Raw genomic sequence first — 23,649 nt, 5'->3', positions numbered from 1 at the left:
CTACTGCAACGATGCTGTGTTCCCAGCCCTGGCCTGGGAACGTGCTCCATCAGCTGCAGCTTCTTGTGGCACCAGAGGCTGCTGTGGCAGCTCTTCCATCCACTTCTGTAGTTGCTGCTCCTGGCTCCTGAGCCAGGAACAACTTGTCCAAACTTCAAAGGTATTCCAAAACGAAGTTGTACTTCTTAATTTCTTCTCCTCAATAGACACAGCATGAAATTCATCTCCCCATACCCTCTACATCTCTCCTTCTTTTCTTCTGTATTCATTCACCTACCAACCCTTCTCAGGCATGTAGAATTTCATAACACCTGCTGTTGTATTCACAGAAATCAGTTCTAGGAAAATACAATAGCCTATTGTTCAACAGAAACTCTGTGATTTGTTCTTCTGTTTTTTTTTTTTTTTAATAAGAAACCAAAATTACTTTTATAGGAACAATTTGTTTCAAGCAATCATTTTCAAATGAAATGCTATAGATAATTATTTGCACAGCAGTGGCCTTTATGGGACCAAGATATGAGCCAGAACATGTCTCTGTTACCAAGCAGGTTGGCTTCCAAGGGATACAAGAGCATATTTCTTACCCCCTGCAAGACTGTAGCAGTGATGGAAGATTCCTGCTTCTCATGAAGATGTGAGAAGAGTTTCTACATTTAGTAAACCAGTTTTGTATGCACAAAACCCATTTAAGTTGGCTCTGCAGAAAAGCCAGGCTTTGGTAAGGTTTAACTCACATCAACTTTCACAGGATATTAAACACCTCTCAAGGTCTGATCCAAGTCCCATCTGATAAGAATGAATGTGGACTCAGCTTGCAGTGCCAACATCTGGTGCTCCTCATGTTTTCATTACATACATTACATTCCAGAAAAAAAAAAAATTAAAAAAGGAAGAAAGGAAAAAAAACCCACAATTTAAGAATCTACATTCAACCTGCCATTACATGCATGTCTTTTCTATACCAGGGCCCTTGCTACAATGCATTGTTTGTTCTCATTATTGCTTTGAAGCCAACACAGAATCACTTTATCTAATCAGCACATCCGAGGGACTCTGTGATAGAGGACCTGGAAGCAGTTCTTAATTTTACCTCAAGCTGTATTGATGGAAGAAAAAATACTCGTAAAAGTAAAAAGAAAAGAAATATTAAAACCAGCTCTTTTTTTTTTGTCTCTCCTGGATTTGTATAAAAATTAAATTCCCATGCTGTTCATCTACTGTCCTCTGCACCTCTGGAGTCCAGTGGCCAATATCCATCAACCTGGAGGGGAGAGAGTGCAGCCTGAAAGAGGTTTATAATCTTGTAACTTTCAATAAAAATGTGTTTTGAGTGGAGAAGACTTAAGTTATTGCTCTCAGAAAAGCAAAGAGCTGTTGTACAAACCAGATCTAGACCAACTTCACCACTCATTTTCCTCTGCGTGGTAAGGAGGAGACCAGGGGATAGTGGATGCAGAACTCCTAGAAATGAAACATTCCATTGCTTTTCTGTTCACAGAAGAGCTGATGTTGTACTTCTGACATAGCCTGTAATTTTGTTTCTTTCTTTTAAAAGTATTAGGGATGACTCTTTCCTGATTCTGGTGAGGATATGATTTTGTGCATTAAGTTAGGTTTATTAAGAGCTGCTTGAGGGATTTCACAGGCTGGATCTTCAGCACAAATAGCTTTTCCCAAACAATACCCAAGAATCTTCACTTTTATCCATTTCTTCCTAACAATCCTCTAACAACATCAACACCAAGAAGATCCCTCTTCTGTTCACTTTTCTTAAGCAGTCCCAGCAAGATTTGCATTTCTAGTGTTAAAAAATAGAAAGAGAGAAATGGAGAGAGCCTTCTCTTCCTGTAATCCTTCTCATCCTTCCAGGCATTTTCAGACAGCTTCATCGGTTTATATTTGTGGATGACCCAGTGGCAGAGGAAGTCCTGCAGTGCCTCACCCCCTTGCAGATCATTTGCACACACAGACTCACACAGAGCATTCACAGTAATTTTGTGCACAAGAGACAAGAATAGTGCAAAAACCAGCTCTGTGAGATTATTATTTCTCAATGGTTCTAGTGCCTGAAATGATGTTATTAATGTTACATTTTCCAGTCAATCTGGCAATTTCTTTTATTAAGCAGCATAGAGTGTACTGAGGAGAGTCCAACACTAAGCTGGAAAGATGAAATATTGCTGATATATTGATTGTGTTATCTGAAGAAACTAACTTTGAAGAGTAAAAATTCAAGAGGAATAAGATACATTTTCAGACTGATCTTTCATGGACATTATCCAAGTTAGCAATTGTAATATGGTGAGAAATTACCAATAAAGTCTAACATCATTCCCAAGGAAGAATGCGTCACTAGATACAACTGGATTTATTAATCTAAGCAGCAGTCAGCAGTAAATCCTAGCTGGCAAGGGAATCAATTCTCCCTATTAACTCCATGTAAGCTTCCAAACTCTTTCTTAAATATGGAGGTGGATAAGAAATGCAGCCTGCTGAATCCAAACCCTGAGGACTTACCTTCTTTCAAGCTCCAAATGCCATGCTAAGTGACTGTGGAGTAAAATCAAATAATAAAAGACAGCTCTATTGTGGGTTTTCAATTGAATGAAATTAAGTACTGTCAGTTTACTAGACTTTAGCACTCAAATCACTGGTGCCACCTAAGTCTAGAGACTACTATTACTTACTTCTTTAAAAACCCTGGAGTTAGTCAAAAAAGGAAAACGAGGTTTGCTCTAATGAAAACCATCATGAATGTTTTCACTGCACAGGGTTTGGCTCCAAGCTGCCTTCCAACTAAGGCAGCCTGTCAAAAGCTACACCTTAGCAGGCGAAAGCTTTTATTTTTTGATATATCAATAGTTGAAGCCAAAAACATTATCAATGTCCATATTAAAATATATTTCATCTTGGTGTCTTGTTGGGGTTTTTACTGTCTTACCTAATGCCGGGGTTGGACTCACAGAGGTCCAGCGAGAAGACAGGGAGACAAGACTCAAGGGCCATTGGCAGTGCCAAGAGCTGGGCACCCTCATGCACAGCCTGGGTGGGAAAATGAAGCATAAAGCAATAGCTTGGGGGTGCTAGAACAGGGAGAACTCAGGACTTCCATCTTCTGAAATGGAGATCAATTTGCTGCAGTGATAGTGATAGCAAATTCTTGCACCTATTTTGCTTTTCACAAACTCTCCTTTGATCCCTATTATGATTACTTTAAAAACAGTACTTGTTGTCTTTCATCCTCCAAGTTCTTACAAAAGAACTGTTAAATCAAGAGGCTGTTAACTTTCCAGGGAGCGAAGGAATTTAAGAAGTACAAGGTAGGGCTGTACTGAAGAAAAGGAAGAAGGCAATCTGGTCTGGTGTGTGAGCCTGGCAGGAGAGCACAGAACTCTTCGGTGCAGAGCTAGAGAGCCAGAATTTGAGAAGGAAAGCTATAGATGCATCCTAGATGTTGGAACATGTGCATGTCCTCTCCTTCCACTGAATGCAAAGAATTAACCACCTGGACATTATGTTACAGAATGTCTTGGCATGATGGATGGACGACTTTCTCAGAAGCATTTGGCAGCCCTTAGGCAATTCAGAGGATGGCTCACAGGAACTAAGCTCTTTGACCTGTATTATGCAGGGAGTGAGACTAGACGTTGAATGGCTCAGTCACAACCCAGTTTTACAAAAAAACCCCAAAACAAAACAGGTGAAGGAGCCCTTTGGAATTAAATTGGCTGAAAAGAAATAACACAGTTCAGTGAAAGGGTAATTTTTGTCCATAATAAGTCTTTTCTGCAGTTTTGACTAGCTCAAAGCTGAAGATCCCCCCTCAAATGAAGCAGAAGGATACATCAATATTACTGCAGCAGAAACAAAAAGCAATGACTGACAGGGTTCCCTGAGCTACTTTTTTATAGTGAAAAGATGTTTAATTTCAAACAGAGGAAAACTGGAGTACCCAGTTCCCAATATATACCTGGATAGGAAGGAAAAAGCCAGAGCATGAGTTCTGAAATAGAAACAGGAGTAATGAAAACTATCACTGGATATCCTGGAGTTTGTAAATTAGGGGCTTGAGACAACAGTTTTTAATTCTGGGCTTTGCTACAGACAGATAACTTTTCCCAGTTCAGCAGGCAAATTGTCAGGAGCAAATCTCTTGTGACAGGCAGTAGACAAAGCAAAGGAAAAACCACTGGATTCTTCACCAGGCAGGGAGATGAGGTGGCAAAAACACATTGTGCCAACATTCAGCCTCGTAATCCTTTACAAAGAGGGACTTAGCTACGTTGTAATGACTTTTTCTGTTTTACTTCTATAGTACTTTAAAGAGAATCCTTGTTACAAAAGTAAAATCATGTGCCCCAAAGAGCACATGCGAAATTTTAGCACCTCTAAACTTAAAGCAGTCCATGTGGAGACCAAGTGAGGAGAGGTAAACCAAGCTTAAGGAAACCTTTTAGAAAACACAGCTCCTTAGATGAGTTGGGAAAAACCCCTTCTTTCTGCTCCTGGAAAAGCAAATCACATCTTGCTTCCCTGCTCATCTCATCAGTTTGACATAAGCAACACTTGTACCAGCAAGATATAACAAGGGGTGGGCAAGGGGAGTCCAGGAGAGCTTTTTCAAGGAAGGTCATCCTACCACATATCCAGGTTAGCACCCTCTCTCTGCTCCCAATTACAAGTCTGCTCTGACTCAGAGAAAAGGCACAGAAAATTAAATGAAAGATCAAATCTGGGAGATTTACAGTGCCAGTTCAAGAGGTGGATGAGATTGATACAGGTCCATCTCAGTGCCAACAGCAATAAGAAAACTCTTGCAAACCACAGCATAACAGCAGAACAAAACAAAACAAACAACAAAAATCAGGCAACAGAAGAGATGCATTTCAGTGCAGTAACATTTAATAAAAGCATGAGCCAGGGATCAAGGTGTGAAGTGAGCAAACAGATTCAGGTAAAACTTATCTCCAACAGCTTTTTGCATCATCCCATGAGGCAGTGCACCAAGGCATCTCACAGACAGGTTTGCCAGCAATAGGGTGATGCCCCAGCTGGAGCCCCCAGCTCAAAGTGCAGCCCCCAAGGTTTAGGAACCTATTTTAGCACTGCAAAGACAGCTGGTGCTGCAGGAAGGTGACATCACAGAGGAAGACATTTAATGCAGTAGGTGGCAAATCAGGTGCTTTATCCCAGATTTGCACTGCATTTTGATGCAAAGTGCTTAAAAGCCAGTGGGAGTCAAAAAATAAGGAAGACATTCCAGACAGCATTAACTATTTTAAAAGAAAGATTTCTGGCACCCCATTTAGACTTGTTTCCAGCTTATCCACAAAGCACTGCTAAACCTTACTAAGACTTAATTCCCATAAATGTAATTCTCCCTCAGTGTTCAGCTAAGTAGCAATGTTTCAAAGAAAGTAAATACCAAATCGTGGGAGTTAGATTATTCATTCATGTGGTAAAAGCCATTATATATTAATACATACAGATGTTCCCACTTCAGGACTGATCTAAACATATGTAGATTTTAGACTCTGACACACAAACCATCTCTTATGCAATGGCCCATGTATGAGCCCAGGCTGATTTATCCTAGACTGTGTCAGGAGGATTCACGGGAGCTGTGTGAGAGATGGAATAAGCTTATAGCTAAATGACTAAAGAAAGAGTAAGCAAGAGCCTCATTTAAAATGAAAGGAAGAAGGGTGAAGGAGAGAAATCAAAGAGTCAGGGTATATCAGATTTAGCAGGACAACAAGATAAAATATGAAAGTTCCAAAGCTCCAAGTTATTTGATGTTGGAACTGGTGCAGCTGATCTCTTCAAACCAGCTGTTAAAAATTTGCTTGAATTGCCCATTATATCTTGCTTCCAACAAGCTCAGCTCCTGTGTTTGCCCACTTCTTGCTTCCCATTAAGCCTTGACTTGGCTTCAGACTCTGCCAACCTCCCAGCCTCCAAACAGGCTGATGTCAAAGATCAGCACAGCACCACTTTGATGAAAACAAACATCTGTTCAGTACAAAAGATGGATGAGATCCTGCTTCAGCAGAGTTTATTAATGTATTCCAGCTGTTTTCCATGGCTGCTTTAATGCAAACTGCTTTTCTGGTTTCAAGTTGCTTTCTATCACACAGGTGAAACAAAACAGGTGGAGAGCCCAGTCTCAGCTTCAGCCAGCACAAGAATTCACAAAAGACATGGAAACTCCTGGTGAAATTCAGAACAAAATGCTGCAAGCTGTGACCCTCTGAAAATCTCACAAAGATGTTTCTTGTGAGTACCTGTAAGCCAACTTGAGATTTTCATATGGAAATCCTGCTCTGTGAAGAATTCATGCCCCATAGTTCTGTGGTTAATTTTCCCTTTTTTTCGAAACCCAAAAGCACAACAATCAAAGGATTAGCCAGGAGCAAGGCACGGCCACAAGAAGCCTCAGGTTGGGAAATGGGGACACTGGTTAAAACAGCTTTTGCAATTTGGTGAGAGTCCCAGCTCTCCCAACCATCACAAACACCAGAGGGACTCGTGCCTCTGATCAGGCAGACTCATGCCTAGGACTGAGGGAAAAGCTAGTTTTGCATTGCCCCAGGCAGACACCTCTTCCCCTCTGAACAGGAGAGAGGAACCTGGATAAGAAAGGGAGAGGCAAAGGAGCTCTCCCGGGGCTGGGCTGAGCAGCTCCAGCAGCACAGCTCCACCTGCACCCCAAACCTGCCCTCTCCCCACATACCACTACCCAAGGCCAGGCAGGTTTGCAGCAGAATAAGGCCACACATCTGAAAAGATGCAACATGCACCTGAAAGGTTGCAGCTGGGAGTTTTACAGCTTACAGACGATAGGAAGTAGCAAAGAACTCAGGAAAATTCAGGTGTAGCTAAAGACCGCAGAGTCTTGGGAAGAAGATGCATGTGACAGCCTTTCTCCAGGCAGGAACACAGACCATTAAATGTAATGCTTCACATTATGCTTCCAAATACCCACTTAATTTTGATTCAACGAGGCACTTGCGCTAATAAAAATTAAAACAGGTTCTGTAGAGCGTGTAATGGATGTGTGGAAGAGCTGCATGCGCAGGTGTATCTAAAATTAACTATGAATACTAAACCTAACTACTTTTCAAGTCTGGGGAGCACTGCAACCACTTGGATGCCAGTTCTCGGCAGGGTGCTGCGCAAGGGGGCCATCCAGCCCCTCACCTCACCAAAGGTCCTCAGGACTGTGGGGGGACATCCCTGCACCAGGCATCTCCCATTCCCACCTCTCTAACCTCCAGATGGAGTCTGGACTCTCCAAAAGCAAATATTGCCAAAAGTTTACCTCTTGCCACTGCATGCCAGAACCAAAGGCAGCTGCTGATGATACACCAGTTTCACACAAGTATGGATGTCTGTGCATCCACACTGCTGCAGGAGAGCTGAGTGTGTGCTCAGGGAGAGGGGAGGGAAGACATTGTCTCTGTGAACGTCAGATACAGCAGGTCCATTTAATGACTAAACACACATGACTGTTTGCTTATAAAACACAGTGTCACATAAATCTGCTAGGAGCTAATTGCCTATTATAGCTCATGACACTGCTGGAGTCAGCTGCTGAATTATAAAGGGTCCTTTACAAAGGAGGGAAAGCCAGTGGAGCTCTGCTCACCCGCCTCCACCACAGTTTCCAAACATTTGGTTTTCCAGTTCCTATAAGGTGAATGCTTATCCCCCCTCTAAGTGATGGGGCCCGTCTTCTAAGCTTGCTTGAGTGAGAAGATTGGGGATAAATTGAAATGCAACGGGGAAGAAGAGTGTCTTTGATTCTTTTTTGAAATTACTATTATTATTATTATTATTGATATTATTATTATTAATAATAATAATAATAATAATAATAATAATAATAACACAATTTTCTCTGTTGCCTCAAGTCTCTTGTCCAGCCTCACAAATCATGGCACCTATCTCTCAACTGTCTCTGCAGCCAGCTTGGAGCTGGGTGGTATTTGCCACCACCTTAATGGCAGCAGTCATCTCCATAGCCTGGCTACAGCAGCAAGGAGCAGGGAATGGCAGGGAGAAGATCCACATGCTGCACAGCAAGGACAGGCAAGGGAGCAATGGACCCCAGAGTGACACCTGGGTTTGGAGGAAAATAGGAAGCAATGAGAGATGCACCCTCTGTCTCTGAGCTCTCCTAACTTCAATCTGATTTTAACTCCACAGGTACAAGGTTTACAAGTCACTTGGGCTGTCTGATCCAGATCTGCACATATTTGAGCATCTTCCCACTGATTCCAGGCATACCTCTATGGCTCTATCCCAGGATCCCATGTAGTCCATTCCTACCTCACACTCACATCCTCCTGATTCCCCTGCATGGCTTCGCTGCTGCAGAGGCATCAGCTGAGGCTGAACCTGCAGAGATGGAGCCCCAAGATCCCCCCTGCTCCTGGGGGCTGCTGGGCTGCAGACTGGAGGCATTCTGGGAGCAGGAGCAGCAGAGCACAGCGTCTCACGGCAGGAAGGAACAGGATCTGTTTATACAGTGGGTTGTGTGGGAAATGCATTACATTATTGGAAAAAAAAAAAAAACCCTTAGCAAAACACATACCTTCATCTGATGCCAAGAGTTTAATCCTACCCAAATGGCACCACATTCCATAAAGAAATTATCCTCTGTAAATCACTGGGGCAGGAGCAGGCCACTTCCCTCACATTTCAGGGTGAATGATTCTCTGCAGTAAGAACCCTGTATGGATCAGCCATCACGGCCACAAGGGCAAAGGAGGGGATCTCCACTGAAATCTTATGGAAAAGCAGAATTATTGCTGCAACATCTCCACCATGTGAGCTGGTGGCACAACAGTGAGGACTGTTGGAGGTCTGACTCAGACCCTCATCATTTGTATGGTCATGCATGTGGTTGCTCAAAGATCGAGGAGCAGATCCATGACTGAAGGCAGCTATTTGGCTGGAAAAGCAAATGTCTGGAGCTGTGCCATCCCACCCTCCCCTCAGCCTCAGGTGAGAGCTCCCACAGGGCAGGGGCTGAGGGTGCTCTCACCTCTGGGCTCCCCATGTACTGAGAGGACTCTGAGGTAGGACAGAACTTGGGAGGGAAGAATTATTTAGAGTCTCAAACAAGTTAGTTTACTCAATTTCTGCAAACAACTTGGCACATGACCTCCAAAACAGAAGCACACACCAGATCAGGACCTGCATCCCTCCTCTGGGAAAGAGGAAGATGCAATGATGCAGAAGAATGCAACAAATCCTGTTTTCATCCACACACCTGGCAGCAGGAAGCCAGATCATACTCTTTCCAACACAAGTTCTTGCCTCCCAGGACAAAAGCATGTTTATGCTTTTGAAACTGCTCCCCAGTCCTTCTCACCAACGCTGTTCTCCCCAGACCTGAGCCAGCTCTTACCTCCCAGCTTCATTATGATAAACCACACAAGTGTTGATTATATATTAAGGCTGGAAGTTGGAGTACTGCTGGGAAGAAAACCACAATGCCTTCCACCTTGCTAACATGAACCTGCACAGTAAGAAACAGATCAGTTGTGAGGAGTGATGAAGTGGATCATCTCTACATCTCTCAGCTACACTAAATAATTTACAGGGCCATTTTGGGACTGACAAACAAAGCAGTTTAACAATGATTTTACAAAAAAGTGTGAGATTCCATCTTTTCATGGTTTCCAGGTGTTGAGATCAATTTACTTCACAGCAGTTTTAATTTCTGGGCCTTTCTTTTCCCTCTTCCCCACAAAACCTGCAGCTGCCAACTATGCTGGCATCTACAGCAGCTAGAAAACGAATTTCCCTGTGAAGCAAATTCTTCCAGGATGAATTGAATGAAGGCAGAGCTCATAATTGCACATTACTGAAAACATTTCTGATAAAAAATGGGGAGATATTTTTATCCACATCTCCAGTTGAAAATTGCTGGGAAAGATGCTTTTGAAAAGCCATCATCTCCAAGCATGTAATTATCAGATCCTTGAACAAAAACACACGGTCAAAGGAAAAAAAATACTTCCATTGAAATAAAAAAATCAGGGGTGGCAATTGTTAGGAATGGAGGGAGAGAAATTCTTCATTCTGTGTGATTTTGCACATTTCAAGTTACTAGACTGATTTGTAAATCCACAGATTAATAAACTTGGTGGCTAAGAACATCAAGCTCAGTTAGTATTTTTTTTTATGAAAATAATAATAATAATAATATTATAAGAAAGAAAAATCAGAAGCAGACTGGCAGTCAGACTGTCACAGACCCAGAATTTCCTAACGCCCACACAAGCACGTTTGTCTTGAAACCAAATTCTGCCACCTTGAATAGACAGGCGTACAGTGACCTGGGGGCCCCATCCTATCAAGGCTTAAGACCATGCCTACCCTGATGGGATTACTCACATGCTAAAATTTATGCAGTAGCTGAACCGACAGCTGAAAAGAGCCTTAAATGTTCTTATGCCTGGTAGCATTTCATTGTCAATTGATGAACATTGCTAAATATTTTTTTTTGCTCTACTTTTTCCTCTCCAGCTCTGCATTAGCACATCTTTCTGATTATTATTACTTGCCAGGTTTAATTGTTTCTTTTATTTGCAACACCTACACATGGCTGCACACAAAAGCAGAGGTGCCCTTCCCTCCAAGTTGCCCAATACCTTTTTCTAACCTTCTGGGTAAAACTCCATGATTTCCTTCCTTGAGTTAGGTGGATAATATCACAAGCAGTAAACATTGGCATCCTCACACAATCAATTTTAACAGTCCATTTTCAAAAGAAATCAAATCCTACATGCCCTAATATATGCAAACACCTTGGCAGTGCAGTTACCACTGTCTTCCATGGATTAAAAAAACAGAACAAACATTATAAAGAACAATGATCCTGGACATAAAGCCAAAAGCAGGACTTAACATACCACATGAAACTCAGTCCCCTTCTATGGATCCCTCTAAGCCAGAGTGAACCTCTTCCAGTGGCAATGAAATTTTCTTAAGCATGGTGGCAGGGAGGTTAATGCCTTGGCTGGAAACTGGACGCCAACATTTAACACTGGCTCTACAGCAGTTGTTCAACTGACACTGTGGACCAACATTTGTATCAAGTCTCCCTGGCCTTTGCACTGAAAAACATCTTTCTCTTAACAAATCTGTAGTGATAAGATGTGCTTGACCACAAGCATTTGAGAGAAAAACTCAGTAACCTCCAAACTGGAAGAGAAAAATTGAATTTTAAAAATTGTTTCTATAGGCCATGAAAAGCTGTAGGATATTACTTTCATCTGTTTTCTTCTCTAAAAGAGCAATTTCAGTGGAATGGGTCATCTCTAGAAAAGAGCAAGAATTCATTTTGACAGCACAGATCAGCCCATTTATACTTAAAAGTTTAGTCAACAAAACTTTAGAGACCTGGTCACCAAAGTCCTAAAGCCATCAGGAGGTATCCCTAAGAACCTAAGGAGGAGGGGTAAGACATCACAAGGCTGAAGAATAAAATGTGATGTTCAGTTTAAAAAAACCAAACCAAAACAGCATGCTACCAGAGTGGGGGCGAGAGAATGACAAATCCATCACCCTCTCTTTCAGTTCCTGGAGCTATCTGTGTGTGAGCTGTTAACAAACGAGGAGGACTAACTGCAAACCTGGATCTACCACAAATAAGTCATGCCCACTCAATTGCTTTCCAAATGAGAGTAACATTTCTGGATAGACAGAAAATGCAAGTTGCTATATCTCAATTTTAGAAATACTTCTGACACTGTTTCACATGCTATTTTTGTAAGTATGTTTGGGAAGCAGGATACAGATGATTATGAAGTGTATGCAAAACTGATTAGAAAACCACACACTGAGAAAATTCATCAGTTGTTCACAATCAGGAGGGAAAGATGTATTAAATGAAGTTCTGTGGGTATCCTTCACCAGCCTTGTATGGCTCCAAGTTTTCACTAAACTACCTGGATGGTTGCAGAGATCTTATTGAGTTTACTGACAGCCACAAGGCATGAGGGACTGGAAGCAGGCTGGGAAGTAGATTTTGAACCCACAGTGACTCATACATGAAAAGACAGATGTACAGTTTGATAGAGGGGCATGCAAGCTACCAGACCCAGGCAGGAACAATCTAATGAATGAAGGATGGTGGAAAACTATTGCAGTGACAGCAAGGACTCTTCAGATACTGTGGGCTGCAAAGCAAATGTAAATCCACAGTGCCATGTCATATGCAGGAAGAGCTAACACCCTGCTACAAGCAAGGTGGGTATAGTCTACAAAATCTATGAAATCATTTCATTTTGCTCAGCACTGATAAAAGCCTTGGCTTGAATGCAGTCCCCAGGCCTGGGTACCACAGCTCAACAACCATGGGGCCCAGCTGGAGTTCATTCAGGTTGAATCGGTGGAGGTTGGTCAGACATCTGCAAGACCACAACTTCTGAGGCTGGAGGGGAGAGATGAGTTGTCTATGCTAAAAAGAAGAGAGGGAGGAGGGAAAAAAGTATTATTACTCTCTTCAGATATTTGGACATGATGCACAGAGGGAAAGGAGTAATTGGTCATCTGTGTTAGGACAGAATGCAAAGGCACTGAAATTACAAATAAGCAAAGCTTTTCCTTAATATTTTAGAGTACTGAATTAATTTGAGCTGATGCAGTGCTCCCAGATTGGATATATTCAAATGCAATGTGGATGGATGCTATCACAGGTATAGCCAGTACTATCTCAAGGCAGAGGGACAGCACAAACTCTCTCTGCCCAGTTTCGGCTCAAGGAAATTAAGATCAGTGATTCAGACCCAGAGATGTTTGTCTTGGTACACACACCCCAGTTTGTTTTTCTCTTAATCTTTCATTTGGCTGCAACTGAGGCAAAGCTGACAAGTGACGTAAGCAGCCTGATGAGCAGGACTTATATTAAATAGCACTATTGTGATGAATTCTTCAATAAGAAAGATAAAATCTTTCTTCCTAGGAGATTTATCTATGAAGATTTCCTCCTGTCTTATTCTAGCTCCTCACATTAGTTTTCTATCCCTCTCAGGCATGTTTTTTTCTATTCTTTCCCCTGCTTATTTGGCAAGCAGAGAAGGAACAGGGGAGCTGATCCCTTGAAAACCGAGAGCAGGAAGGGGCAGAGATCTATTAACAGGTCTCTTTTTCTGGCCATTCTCACCCTGCAATAAAGGGTGCAGTTTGCCAGTCTGGGAAAAGGACAGAAAATTCTGCTCTTCTTGGTCTGCAGAGAGTCCATTTCATGCTAAAAGCGTGGCTTCTAAAGGCAGCAAAAAAACCCACACCTAAAACCAAACAACAAACCCAAACAGAAGAGCACTGAACATCCTCACCCATCTACTATCTTTATTCTTCCTTTGCCTTCTATACAAATTGTATTTTTAAAAAATCAAAAATAATTAAGTCACCCATATGGTTACATCTGAAAGACAAACGGTCTTCTGAAGTTGTCTGTGCTGTCCACAATTAACATTTGACATGGGCTGGTTTGGGATGGGATCTTCAGTGGGTCACTTGGACCAGCACAAAGGAGATTCATTGAGTTCTGTTCCTCTGCCCATTCCTGCAATGATCCTGCAGTAAGGACTAACTGAATACGAAGCTTGCTAGAGCAAAATGTAGAGGATGTTCCTGGACTTCAGAAAGGCCATAAAGGATTTCAGGGAAGTCCTCCAACAGCAGGATTACAAAGGCTCTTGTGGAAACACAATCACCCTCCTATCAGCAGAACTACTCACTCTAAATAGAAAATAAACACCACCTCATATAAAACATCACTGCTACTTTGCGTTTTCTGACCCTTCCATTCTGAAGATCACACAAAATCTCTCTATTATTAAAATGTCCCATCAAAAAAATGTCTGAAAGTAACTGACAGAAAGAAAAGAAATCACCAATATCCTAATGGTGGTGGGCCCAAAAAGCACTTCTGAAATGTGCTTCTTTGAAACAATCCATTTGGTTTTGTCTATTTCACTTAAAATGCTAAAATGAGTGGTAAGATTGCAATTCCCTTCATTGCTTCCATTCTAGATTTCCAAAAAGCATTCCCATGAAAGCCATGATCTTGGTCCTCAGGAGCACCACAAGCATAAGCTGTGAGGGTCTGACACCAGGGTAAAAAGGCTTCCTTACCCACCCAGTGACTGCACCATTCCCTCGTACGTGACACAACATTCTCGAGAAATGTTTGGGGCTGACATCAGAAAAAAATTCTCATTTGATTACCCAGCATCCAGACATCACCATTTGCAACAACACAGCCATCTTGGAGCACCAGATGTCTCTGGTGTGATGGTGGAAGAGCTTCAGAGATGACCCTCTCTGTGGCTGGTGGCATCAAGGAGACCCCTCTAGCACACTCAGTGTCAGCCACCTCCAAACCAGGGCCCAGTTCCTGGCTCAACCCCAAGAGCAGTGTGAGATTCTGCCAAGTTGTCTTTTGATCTTTCCATGGAACAAGTGCGTTCCTGCCAAGTCACACGCCCAGATTCCCTCAGCCTATCAGGACTCATCAACATGTCTCTGGCAGCTTCAAATTAAGCCCCCAAAGTGCTTCTTGCTGTGCTGGTACAGTAGGTGGACATTGCCTCCAGTCACTATCTATGGGATTAGGCAACACAGCCAGGCTAAGGTGCTTTCCACCTGGTTCATCTTACCCTTAGATTGAGGGAGGGAAAACAATTTTCTAAAGTTAGGTTCATGCTTTAGGGCTTCTTGATGCCAAGGAGAGAACAAAGTCAGTCTCACTATATCACTTCAGGCCGTGCAAAATGATTCAGAAACCATAAATTACCTCTGTACTTTCAACTCCAATGTCTTTGCTTTCAGAAGGGAAATGCTTGCATCAGAGCGGAAGACAAGCTCCATGCAGCACAGTCAGCTGCAACAAGCAGAGCCATAGCATGCAACAAAGTACCTGAATATTGCACTCAGTTAGAAATATAAGAGCCTGTCCATCCTGAAAAGGCTGGGGCCAGAATTTGATGTCTGCCCTTTATAAAGGTGCCCTTCTACACTCATCTACCAACTCTATTGTAGAAATGAAACAGATTTTTTTATACTCCACAGTAACAGTGAACTCATATCTAAAGCAGGGGGTAGCGGCTCATTGAAATGGCAGATTTCTAGCAGGAACTGAAATATTTATTAGACAAGGTAACAGTGGATTATACAGGAGGGGGAGCAATGGCAGTGATCCCAATACATTCAGCAGAGTCCCTTCTCCCCTCTTTCTTCCCAGCCCTCTAATCACTACTGCTGAATGCCCAGACCATTCACACACTGAGCCTGGAAAATAAGGAGCTGCATTTAGATTTTGTTTTTTAAAGAGCCAAAACAGCTGTAAATGCTCCACAATATCTTAGGTGCCATAAGAACCAGCCCCTGTGACTGCCAATCTTCCAGGTGGAGAAGGAGAAGGTAGCCTGAAGGGTACTCTCCAGTGGTCACAGGGAGAAATTCCTTACAGAGAAGCAAAGATATATTTCACAAATCAAAGCAATTAAGTTTGCATGCAATTGTTTGGATTTATAAAACCACTTTGAAAGTAGCACATGAAAATGTTAATGATATTAAAGATGCTTAAAGAAAATCAGATTAAACAAAAGTAAAGTACTGGACAAGGGTGAAAAAAAAAATACAGACGAGGCTCACTCACCAAAGTCTGACTGCAAATCCTTTTTCAGTCCACAAAGCATATCTGCTGTTATCTATCAAATCATTCAACTAATTGTAAGAGCCGCTCCGTTTTCTCTCCCTGCCTGCGCTGGAATCCCTTCCCGGGCAGCCCGGGCTGCCTCCCACCACCGAGCGCGGCTGCGGCGCACACGCGGCTCCCGCACTGCCCGGCAGCGAGATCGAGCACGAATCGTCCGGGGCTCTCCAGTTTGCGAGGACTCAGAAATGTGGCAATCCTTTAGGAAGAAATATCTTTACACGGCTGTTTAACGTGCGGCTCGCCAGTCCTGTATAGAAATAGGAAAATGAAGGGTATGGGGTTTTTTTTAATGAGGTCCTAAAAATCCGGTGCTAGTTCTCTCGGCTCCACTGTCCATCAGGCATTGCCAAGCAAAAGTTGGAAGCGCAGTGATTAGCCGGAACAGCTGGTTGAAGGGGAGGCAGCCACTGAACCCTAACGCTCCGGCAGATGCAGCAAATGTCGAGCGAGCACTTCATTCCCGGCGGAATTCCACCCCGCGCCCCGCCGGCGGAGAGCGGGCATCATCCCACGGAGATGTGCTGGCCCCTTCCTGCCCCAGCCCCTCGCTGGCTTTCATGGGCATTTCAGGCGGGGGGGTGGGGGAATAAAAAAAGGCATAAACGGGAGGAGGGCGGGCAGGCGGTGCTGCGGCGGAGGCAGCGCTGCCCCCGCGCCGCGCTCAGCGCCAGAACTTGGCCGGCAGCGGAGCCGCGCAGCAGCCCCCGAGTTGCAGTTGCAGTTGCAGTTGCAGCAGCAGCAGCGGGGCTGAGCACAAGAAGAGGCTGCGACTGCAGTGTTGCCTGACACACTTTCCTCTCCCCCACCCCCTCTTGGCAAGTGCTTGCAGAGCCTCCAGCACCTTTCAAGGCAATGTCAAGCTGCTGTCAAAGCATTACAGTGCCTCCCAAACACATACACACGGTGCTCGTAAGGGAATATCAGGCTGCAGCCTTGTGTCCTCCCTACAGCGTTTGCTGAAAACTCGCTTTAACCCTTTCTTAGGAAGGGCGGAGGAATCAGCACGGGCAAAAGGCATGCAAGTCCTGTGTTGAGATCTTGGCGAGAGGAGGCTTCGAGGGCAGTGCTGGGACCCAGCTGGTCACGAGGAGTTTGGCCCTCCAGGACAAGATGCTGCCTGGCTTCCCTCGAAACTGCTGGCCCTGCGCTGTGGGTAGGGAAAGGGCACTGGCCTAGGAAGAAATGGTTGCAGTAAACCAGCGTCTCCTTCCTTTACTATTAAAATGGAAAAGTTGGCTGATTTGTGTTGAAGATCCAGAGCATGCCAACGCCCTGCCCATGAGGCTATAAGGGTGTGCATAGGGTCAAATCCTGCCTCCAGCACTGTGCAAGTCCCCTTCTCAGCCAAGCTGTGAGATGGAAACTGTGCTAACCAGCTCATGGCAGCATTCTCCACAGTCACCCTATTATCTTGAGAACTACCGTCATCTATAACAGCAAGATTATACCCCAAACAGTGAAGAGATATCAAGACAAGCATGGACTAAGGCACAAAAGGCATCTACATTTTTGTATGAGGGTCCAGTCATGGTTGAGACTGCTACTAGATTTGTCTGAAAGTAGCCAAGAGGTCACAAATTTAGAAGGAAGCTCATGGAAAGGCAGCAAGGTTAAGCCTTGTTTCCTTTGGAAAGAAATCAGGATAAATCAAGAGGAACTAAACACATCTGAATGCGCCAGCAGGAAATTTTTATAGACCTGGGGGTCCTAACTCTGTGTGGAGGAGGATAACTGGGTTTCAGCCTAATGCCAGAGCTCTTGTTCAGATTGAAATGCAGCAGCATCTCTATTGTGGTTCAAATTCAGCTGTTTCATGAGAGGATAACTTATACAAAAGCAATAAAATCACTAAGTAATAAAAAAAACTACTTACAAAAGAGATATTTTGGTCCATAATTTGTTTAAAAGAAGTTGTTCAGTCTGACAATAGACTTAATTAGTAATTGAGGCAAAATTTATAATTAGAAATCTTTTCACACAGCTATTAATGCTTTTGCTGCAAAGAAATTTCATCTTAAAGGAAAAAACATTACCAGTTGCACCACAAATACAAGAAGCTGCTAATTTGAGAATAGCCCATTGCTTTGGGTGCCATGAAATGGATGTCTCAAAAATGGTGCTTTAAAGAAAAATTTTAAATAATTGTTTGTGTTGACACCACCATAAAATTCTTCCCACCTTATCTGCTGCATGAAAAAAAGTGTGTGAGAACACAGCTCTAATACACAGTTGAAGCTTCTTGTTTTTTGGATGAGAACTGGCTGGAGCTGCCCCATTCCTCTGATGTTGGTGGAGAAGGAAGAGGCATTTGGGCATTTCAAGCCTGGAATTGCTGGTGGCATTCATTGAGCTGCTTGGCAAAACACCAGAGCACCAGGAGCCTGGAGAGGACTAAGATGTTTACGGTTTCTGGCCAAAATCCACAAACACAACACTTTCATCATGTTTCAGGTGGCATTACATTAAAACCAGTTAAAGTGAACAGCTTGAGTTTCTAATGGGGAAGGGAAAGGATACATCACACACCCCAACAAAACAAGGCAGACCAAAAACACATGGTATGGCATCAAAACGTGTAGGTGTCATAAAAGAGCATCAACCTAAGCTATGGTGACAAACTCGAGGAACAGTATATAGAGTTTTGATGTTTCAGGAACAATCTGTGCATTGTCCTGGACCTTTTTGACATGAACTTTAAGTTCGTGTGCTCAGAATTAGTAGTTTTCCAAAAATGCTCTGGCAATATCAATCTACGAATGTATGGTTTTTAAAATAAGTTAATTTTGTGGAGGTGGGATGTTAAAAAAGTTTTTTCACAGGAAAAAAAACAAAAAAACAAAAAAAATCAGTTCTGTTTTTTTTGGCATATTCTGATCTCCTATTACCACTCCAGGAGGAAAGAGGGTTTAGGAAATGCTTTCTTGCACTCCCACTTCAATATAAAATGCTCAAGGAGAAAGACAGCACAGGCTGAGGACAGCCCAAGGCTAGAGAGCTTCTGGGTGGTCCCTATTGGAAACATCCATCCATGCAGGCTTGTGGCTCTCATCCATACAACTGAAGTGGTGATGCCAGTGAACAAGCACCTGCTCTGCAGAAATGGGCATTTACTTTTCTCAGGAACAGGCTGCCCTCCGAGTAAAGTTCATTTGTTGTAAGTAAGGAGTATCTACCCTTACATGCACAGACATGTACTAGCGCTTGGTTTAGCATTTCTTGTACCCACCACATCCTGTCCTGCTCGTGAACCTCATACATATTTCCCCAGAGCTGCCTTACAAATCCTCCCAGAACCTCGTTGGGAGCGATGCTGCAAACCTTGCATGGCCTAAATTGGTTGGGACAACATTTACTGAATACACTTTTATCCAAACCAGACAGAGAGGACAGCAGAGGGAAGATCACAGGCTATTCAGAATATCCATTATTTAGTCCAGTGTTTGATAGGTATTTGTAACTATTATTATTTAACCACATCCAAAAGGATCCATGTCAGAAGTCACAGGACTGTGGAACACTCACACAAGATCCTGATATGAACCATTTAGCACTGAACATGGTCTGAGCTGTGGAGAACATAGAGAGAATCTTACATCACTCCACATTAGGAAGTCTCAGGAGACTCTATGAAGACAGTTGAATGAACATAATGAACAGTGAGCCACAAGAAAATGATGAGGAAAAACCCCCAACCACATGCACTTAGAGAGCGCAGAGAAACACCGACGTTCCAACCGCATATAAAATGATATTAATAGCAACAGAAATTGCTTTGGGTTAGGGAAGGTTCAGAAGAGACTGACACAGATGCTTTCTACTTTTTTTTAGTTCAGATGTTAAATTAAGATTTTCAGTTACCATCTCCTTCTCATCCTACTTCTTCCATTTAATAATACATGCCTGCACATCAGGGTCCCCCTGGGACTAGGGACTCATCTTCCTGCTCATCCACCCTCTCAAGGCTTGTTTCTGGCACAGCAGACCCAGTGCTTCCAGTTTTCTTACTGGGAAAGACAGTATTTACTGGGAATTCTATGAATTTCTGCACAAAATCAAAAAGTTTGGAGAGCCTTCTTTGTTTGATTTTTGGTTGCAACAGACAGGGAGGAGGAGGGACAAAAGGAAGACCCATCACTCTCTTGGTGGAAGAGATTTCACAGCTGATTACCCAGCTACCCATTGGCTGCACATTTGCTCCATTTCATCTGCTCCAATTTTACATAGTTTTGCTTATTTAGAAATCCCAGACAACTGCATATCAGCCTCAGGCCTCATCTCTGGTCTAAGCAGATGCCCTGATTTATACATACAACCCCAAATGCAATGCACTGTTTCATCAATATATTTTTATGGCAAATGGAGAAGGGACTTGAAAAGAAAAAATCTTTAAGGGTATTTAAACAGCTTAATAATGGAGCCAGAGGAAGTCCTTGATTGTTCTTTTCTTCAAGTGCAAATTCCACCAGCCAGTCCTAAACACTAATTTATTACAGGTAGTGAACACTGAAAGATAAATTGACCCATCCAGTAAGCAATTAGAACCCATGCTGCACGCACACGCAGAGCACTGAGACAGAATACTTCCTTTACAGAGCAAAGGTACCTCCAAGACCCCCATCCATTCCCTCCACCATCAGAGCACAATAAAATGGTTCTTGCACATTTTTCTGGGTAATCAGAGTAGGACACACTGGGGTTGGAGACCCCAGTGCTGATAAGAGAAACAGTGGAAGATAAATAGGCTGCAGGAAAGTACAAGGTCCTTTATTCCCCAGCCAGCTCTAATGATACAAAAGAGCTCGTTCAGGGACCTTGTTAGCAAAGGTCATCCCAACAAAAGTGAATCTTGGCTTTACAATGATTTTTTAAGCCAAATGGAGATGAGTTTGACAAGACACAGCAATAAGAAATACAGCAGGAGGTTAAAGATACAACAACCACCACCAGCCATGCCAGGGCAAGGTTGGAGTTTATGACCTGGTCCAAAAGGAGCAGAGCTCTGGAAGTTGCATGCACAGCTTCTGAAAGGAGGTTCAACACTTTCAGGTACACAGAGCATATTTGTCCCATGTATCTCTACTTCTGTGGCTTTATGTACAGAACGAGTACTTTTTCTAGGCAAAATACACCCCTCCTTCCTTTGGAGAATCTCCTAATTGGTTTTACTTTTTACCCCCCTCAAATCTTTCATAGAAATATAGCTGGCTGGTACCCCATAGCCTTGTGACACTGGTAAAATCCTCGAGCACGTGTGTAATTGGAGGAACCATGCAGACACAGAAAGCAAGAGCAACACCAAACCACTAGAGGAAACAAAATGCCTACTTCTCAGCTTTTAGTGATCCATGCACTGGAATGTGAGCAATTTGTTGACATAAAAAAAAGAAAAAGAAAAAAATAACAAGGAGGGCAAGTAAGCATCTAAACTTTTCAGTGATTGAACTGATTTCCAGTTTTAAGGTCATTAAACTGCTCCAATCCACATCAAGTGAGTGGCAGCTGCACTTGGCACTTCAATACCTGCACCAGTGGCTGCCCTGAAAGGGCCTGTTCATGATCTCTTCTTCAGCAAAAATGCTGTTTCTTCTTTATATTTTATTCATGTCATCAAGAATGAAAGTAGTGATGGGTCTTTTAGCAGCTGGCCTGCATCCACCTTCCTTCCACACGGTGGGTGAGCAATTTAGGTGAAACAAGCTCCAACACAATCAAAGTACAGATGAGAGAAAACATCTTCTGCTACAGACCTTTGCATATAGAGAAAAAATGGGAAACAGGAACTGCAGCCCAACAAGAATAGGACACAACCTTAGAGCTCAGTCAGCCCAAAGGACTGCAGGGAGCAGAGGTGTGAGCACATGGATGGCGCTGCAAAGCACATCAGCATCCCTCAACCCCTCAGTATGTTAGTGGCCACAAGAGCTCAGGTCTTTGCAGCAGTAGGGACTGAAGACTTCTTCCTCTTGATCCAAAAGGATGCAGTGCTTCAGCCCAAGCAAAGGACTCTTCTAGTAGCAGGGATGTGGCCATGCCACAGACATGAGAAAAAAAGACAGAGAAAGAGGCAATGCTGCAACCTGTAGAATAGGTCTTAGCATCCAACTCTACTCCTGCCTGTGGGAAGAAAAACCTCTGCATCTTCCCCTTAAAGGATTTATCTTGGCACAGGTCTCTGCAGAAGCAATGCTGCCAATGCAGATGGAAAAATAAGCAAGTGGGTCATCAGTCTTACCCGTTGTCACACAGTTTCTTTTCAATGAGTAGCAGTGTAACAATGCATTAACAATAAATGAAATGCCATGTTAACACTAATTTGCATAGTACAGAGCCACATTGCTCTGCTGCCTCTATTCTCTTTCCTAACTCTCCTGACCTGCATATGAAACGAGATGAAATTTAATTGCTGGGGCATTCAGTAGAATCACTGAATTTCTGCTTAATGAGGTTTCATTTGTACTCTGTTGCATCAGACACCTTCTCTCCAAGGTGCTGTATTAACTAGCTCAGATATAAAATATTTTCCAAGGCACATTTTCATATGTGTTTCAACAAATAGCAGGAAAAGCACTGACTGCAAAAGACAGTATTAATATCAGCAGCATGATAAGGCCAGTGAAATCTCAAGAGAACCAAGCCATATTCCTCCACCAAACAAAAGCTTTAATGGCTTTTATATATGCTCTAGCATGCTACTATGCAGCATCTATGCTGTGCAACAAGGCAAAGCTAGGTGAGACCTGGCCAAGGTCTATATGGGAGACAGCCAAGAACTAAAAGCAATACCAATAATTTTGGTGACTCAGAAAAAGCACAGCTCACATTGCACCCAGGAGTCAGAGCTCTGGATGGTTTTGCATTCAGATACCTCAGTGAGCTCACCTCATTCAGAAGTCCTTGGCTGAGGAGGTACCTCATGTGAGGCACCTCAGGCTGCATGGCCAGGCAGTTCTGAAAGGTCAGCCTTCCTCCTCGGTTTTTGCTCAGCCACTACCAGCAGCACAGGCACGGCTGTGCTTCAGAGTCACATGTAGGGACCAAAGCCACCAAAGCAGGCGACATTGACTCGTGGTAGCAGGGGCGACAAGGCAGAGCAGGCAGGCGTGCCCGGCTGAGCGGGGACACAGCGCTGGACGAGGCCACGGGCCGGTGTCGGCTCCAGCCCCCAGCTCTCCCCCACGCTGGGGGAGGCACACACCGCGCCGAGCAGCACCGGCGCCACACGCCGCGGTGGCAGCAGGAGCGCGGGGGGAGCCGATCGCAGAAAGCAGACAGACATGACCCAAAAGGCACTGCCACGCCACAGGCAGCAGCTTCCCAGCGCGGGGTGAAACCAGGTCAGGCTCCCCGGCTGCCTCAGGAGGGCTCCCGGCTCTCCCAGCGCCCCGAGGGGGATGCGGCGCTCAGAGGCGCCGGAGCTCGCAGGCGCCCTCGGACGGGGCTGGTGCAGCCGCGTGTGCCGGGCGAGGCGCTCCCAGCTGCCGGCTGCTCCCGCTCCAGCTTGTCAGGTTTTACCTCCCAAGCTGGGGCAAGGCAGAGCCACACACAGCTCCGGGTAACCCCCAAGTGCTGAGACCGGTGATTTATGAAGAATTTTGATTTATTCAGAACACGCGGAGCTCCCTGAGGGACTGCAAATTGCTTGTTAGTGCAGGTTTGCAGGATGGGAGCAGCCTCGCTGCTCCCATCCGGTCTCCCCGGGAGCAGTTAGAGCACGCTCCCAGCAGTCTGTAAAGGTTTGTCCTTTCACTGGTGTGTTGCAGTCACCTATCAAATACTGCTTAGGCTCATCCCCAGCGTGGATCCAGACAACACCAGTGGATCCGTGACAGCTGCAACAGGCCAAGAGACCAGCCACAAAGTCAGTTTCCCGTTTGGGTTTTAAGGGGGGAGAGTGGGGATCAGTGTAT

The 23,649-nt window shown here is 43.9% G+C and overlaps 1 protein-coding gene across 3 annotated transcripts in view; it reads right to left on the bottom strand.

The window, feature by feature from the left end:
- The window catches only part of GRIP2 (glutamate receptor interacting protein 2), a 256,470-nt gene that overhangs the window by 65,663 nt on the left and 167,158 nt on the right, over nt 1-23,649 (bottom strand). Inside the window, exon 1 of one of the 3 annotated variants that reach the window (XM_053989596.1) lies at nt 15,683-15,878. The exons of the other annotated variants lie outside the window; for them this stretch is intronic. Coding sequence (XP_053845571.1) covers nt 15,683-15,722 — 40 coding nt within the window. The 5' untranslated portion in view covers nt 15,723-15,878. Of the gene's footprint in view, nt 1-15,682; nt 15,879-23,649 lie in introns of those variants that run through there. 3 annotated transcript variants of the gene reach the window in all.

This window comes from Vidua macroura, chromosome 13, assembly GCF_024509145.1.
Source record: "Vidua macroura isolate BioBank_ID:100142 chromosome 13, ASM2450914v1, whole genome shotgun sequence".
Classification (NCBI taxonomy): domain Eukaryota; kingdom Metazoa; phylum Chordata; class Aves; order Passeriformes; family Viduidae; genus Vidua; species Vidua macroura.
The sequence above is the reverse complement of the archived record's forward strand: the minus strand, read 5'-3'. Positions and strand labels throughout refer to the sequence as shown.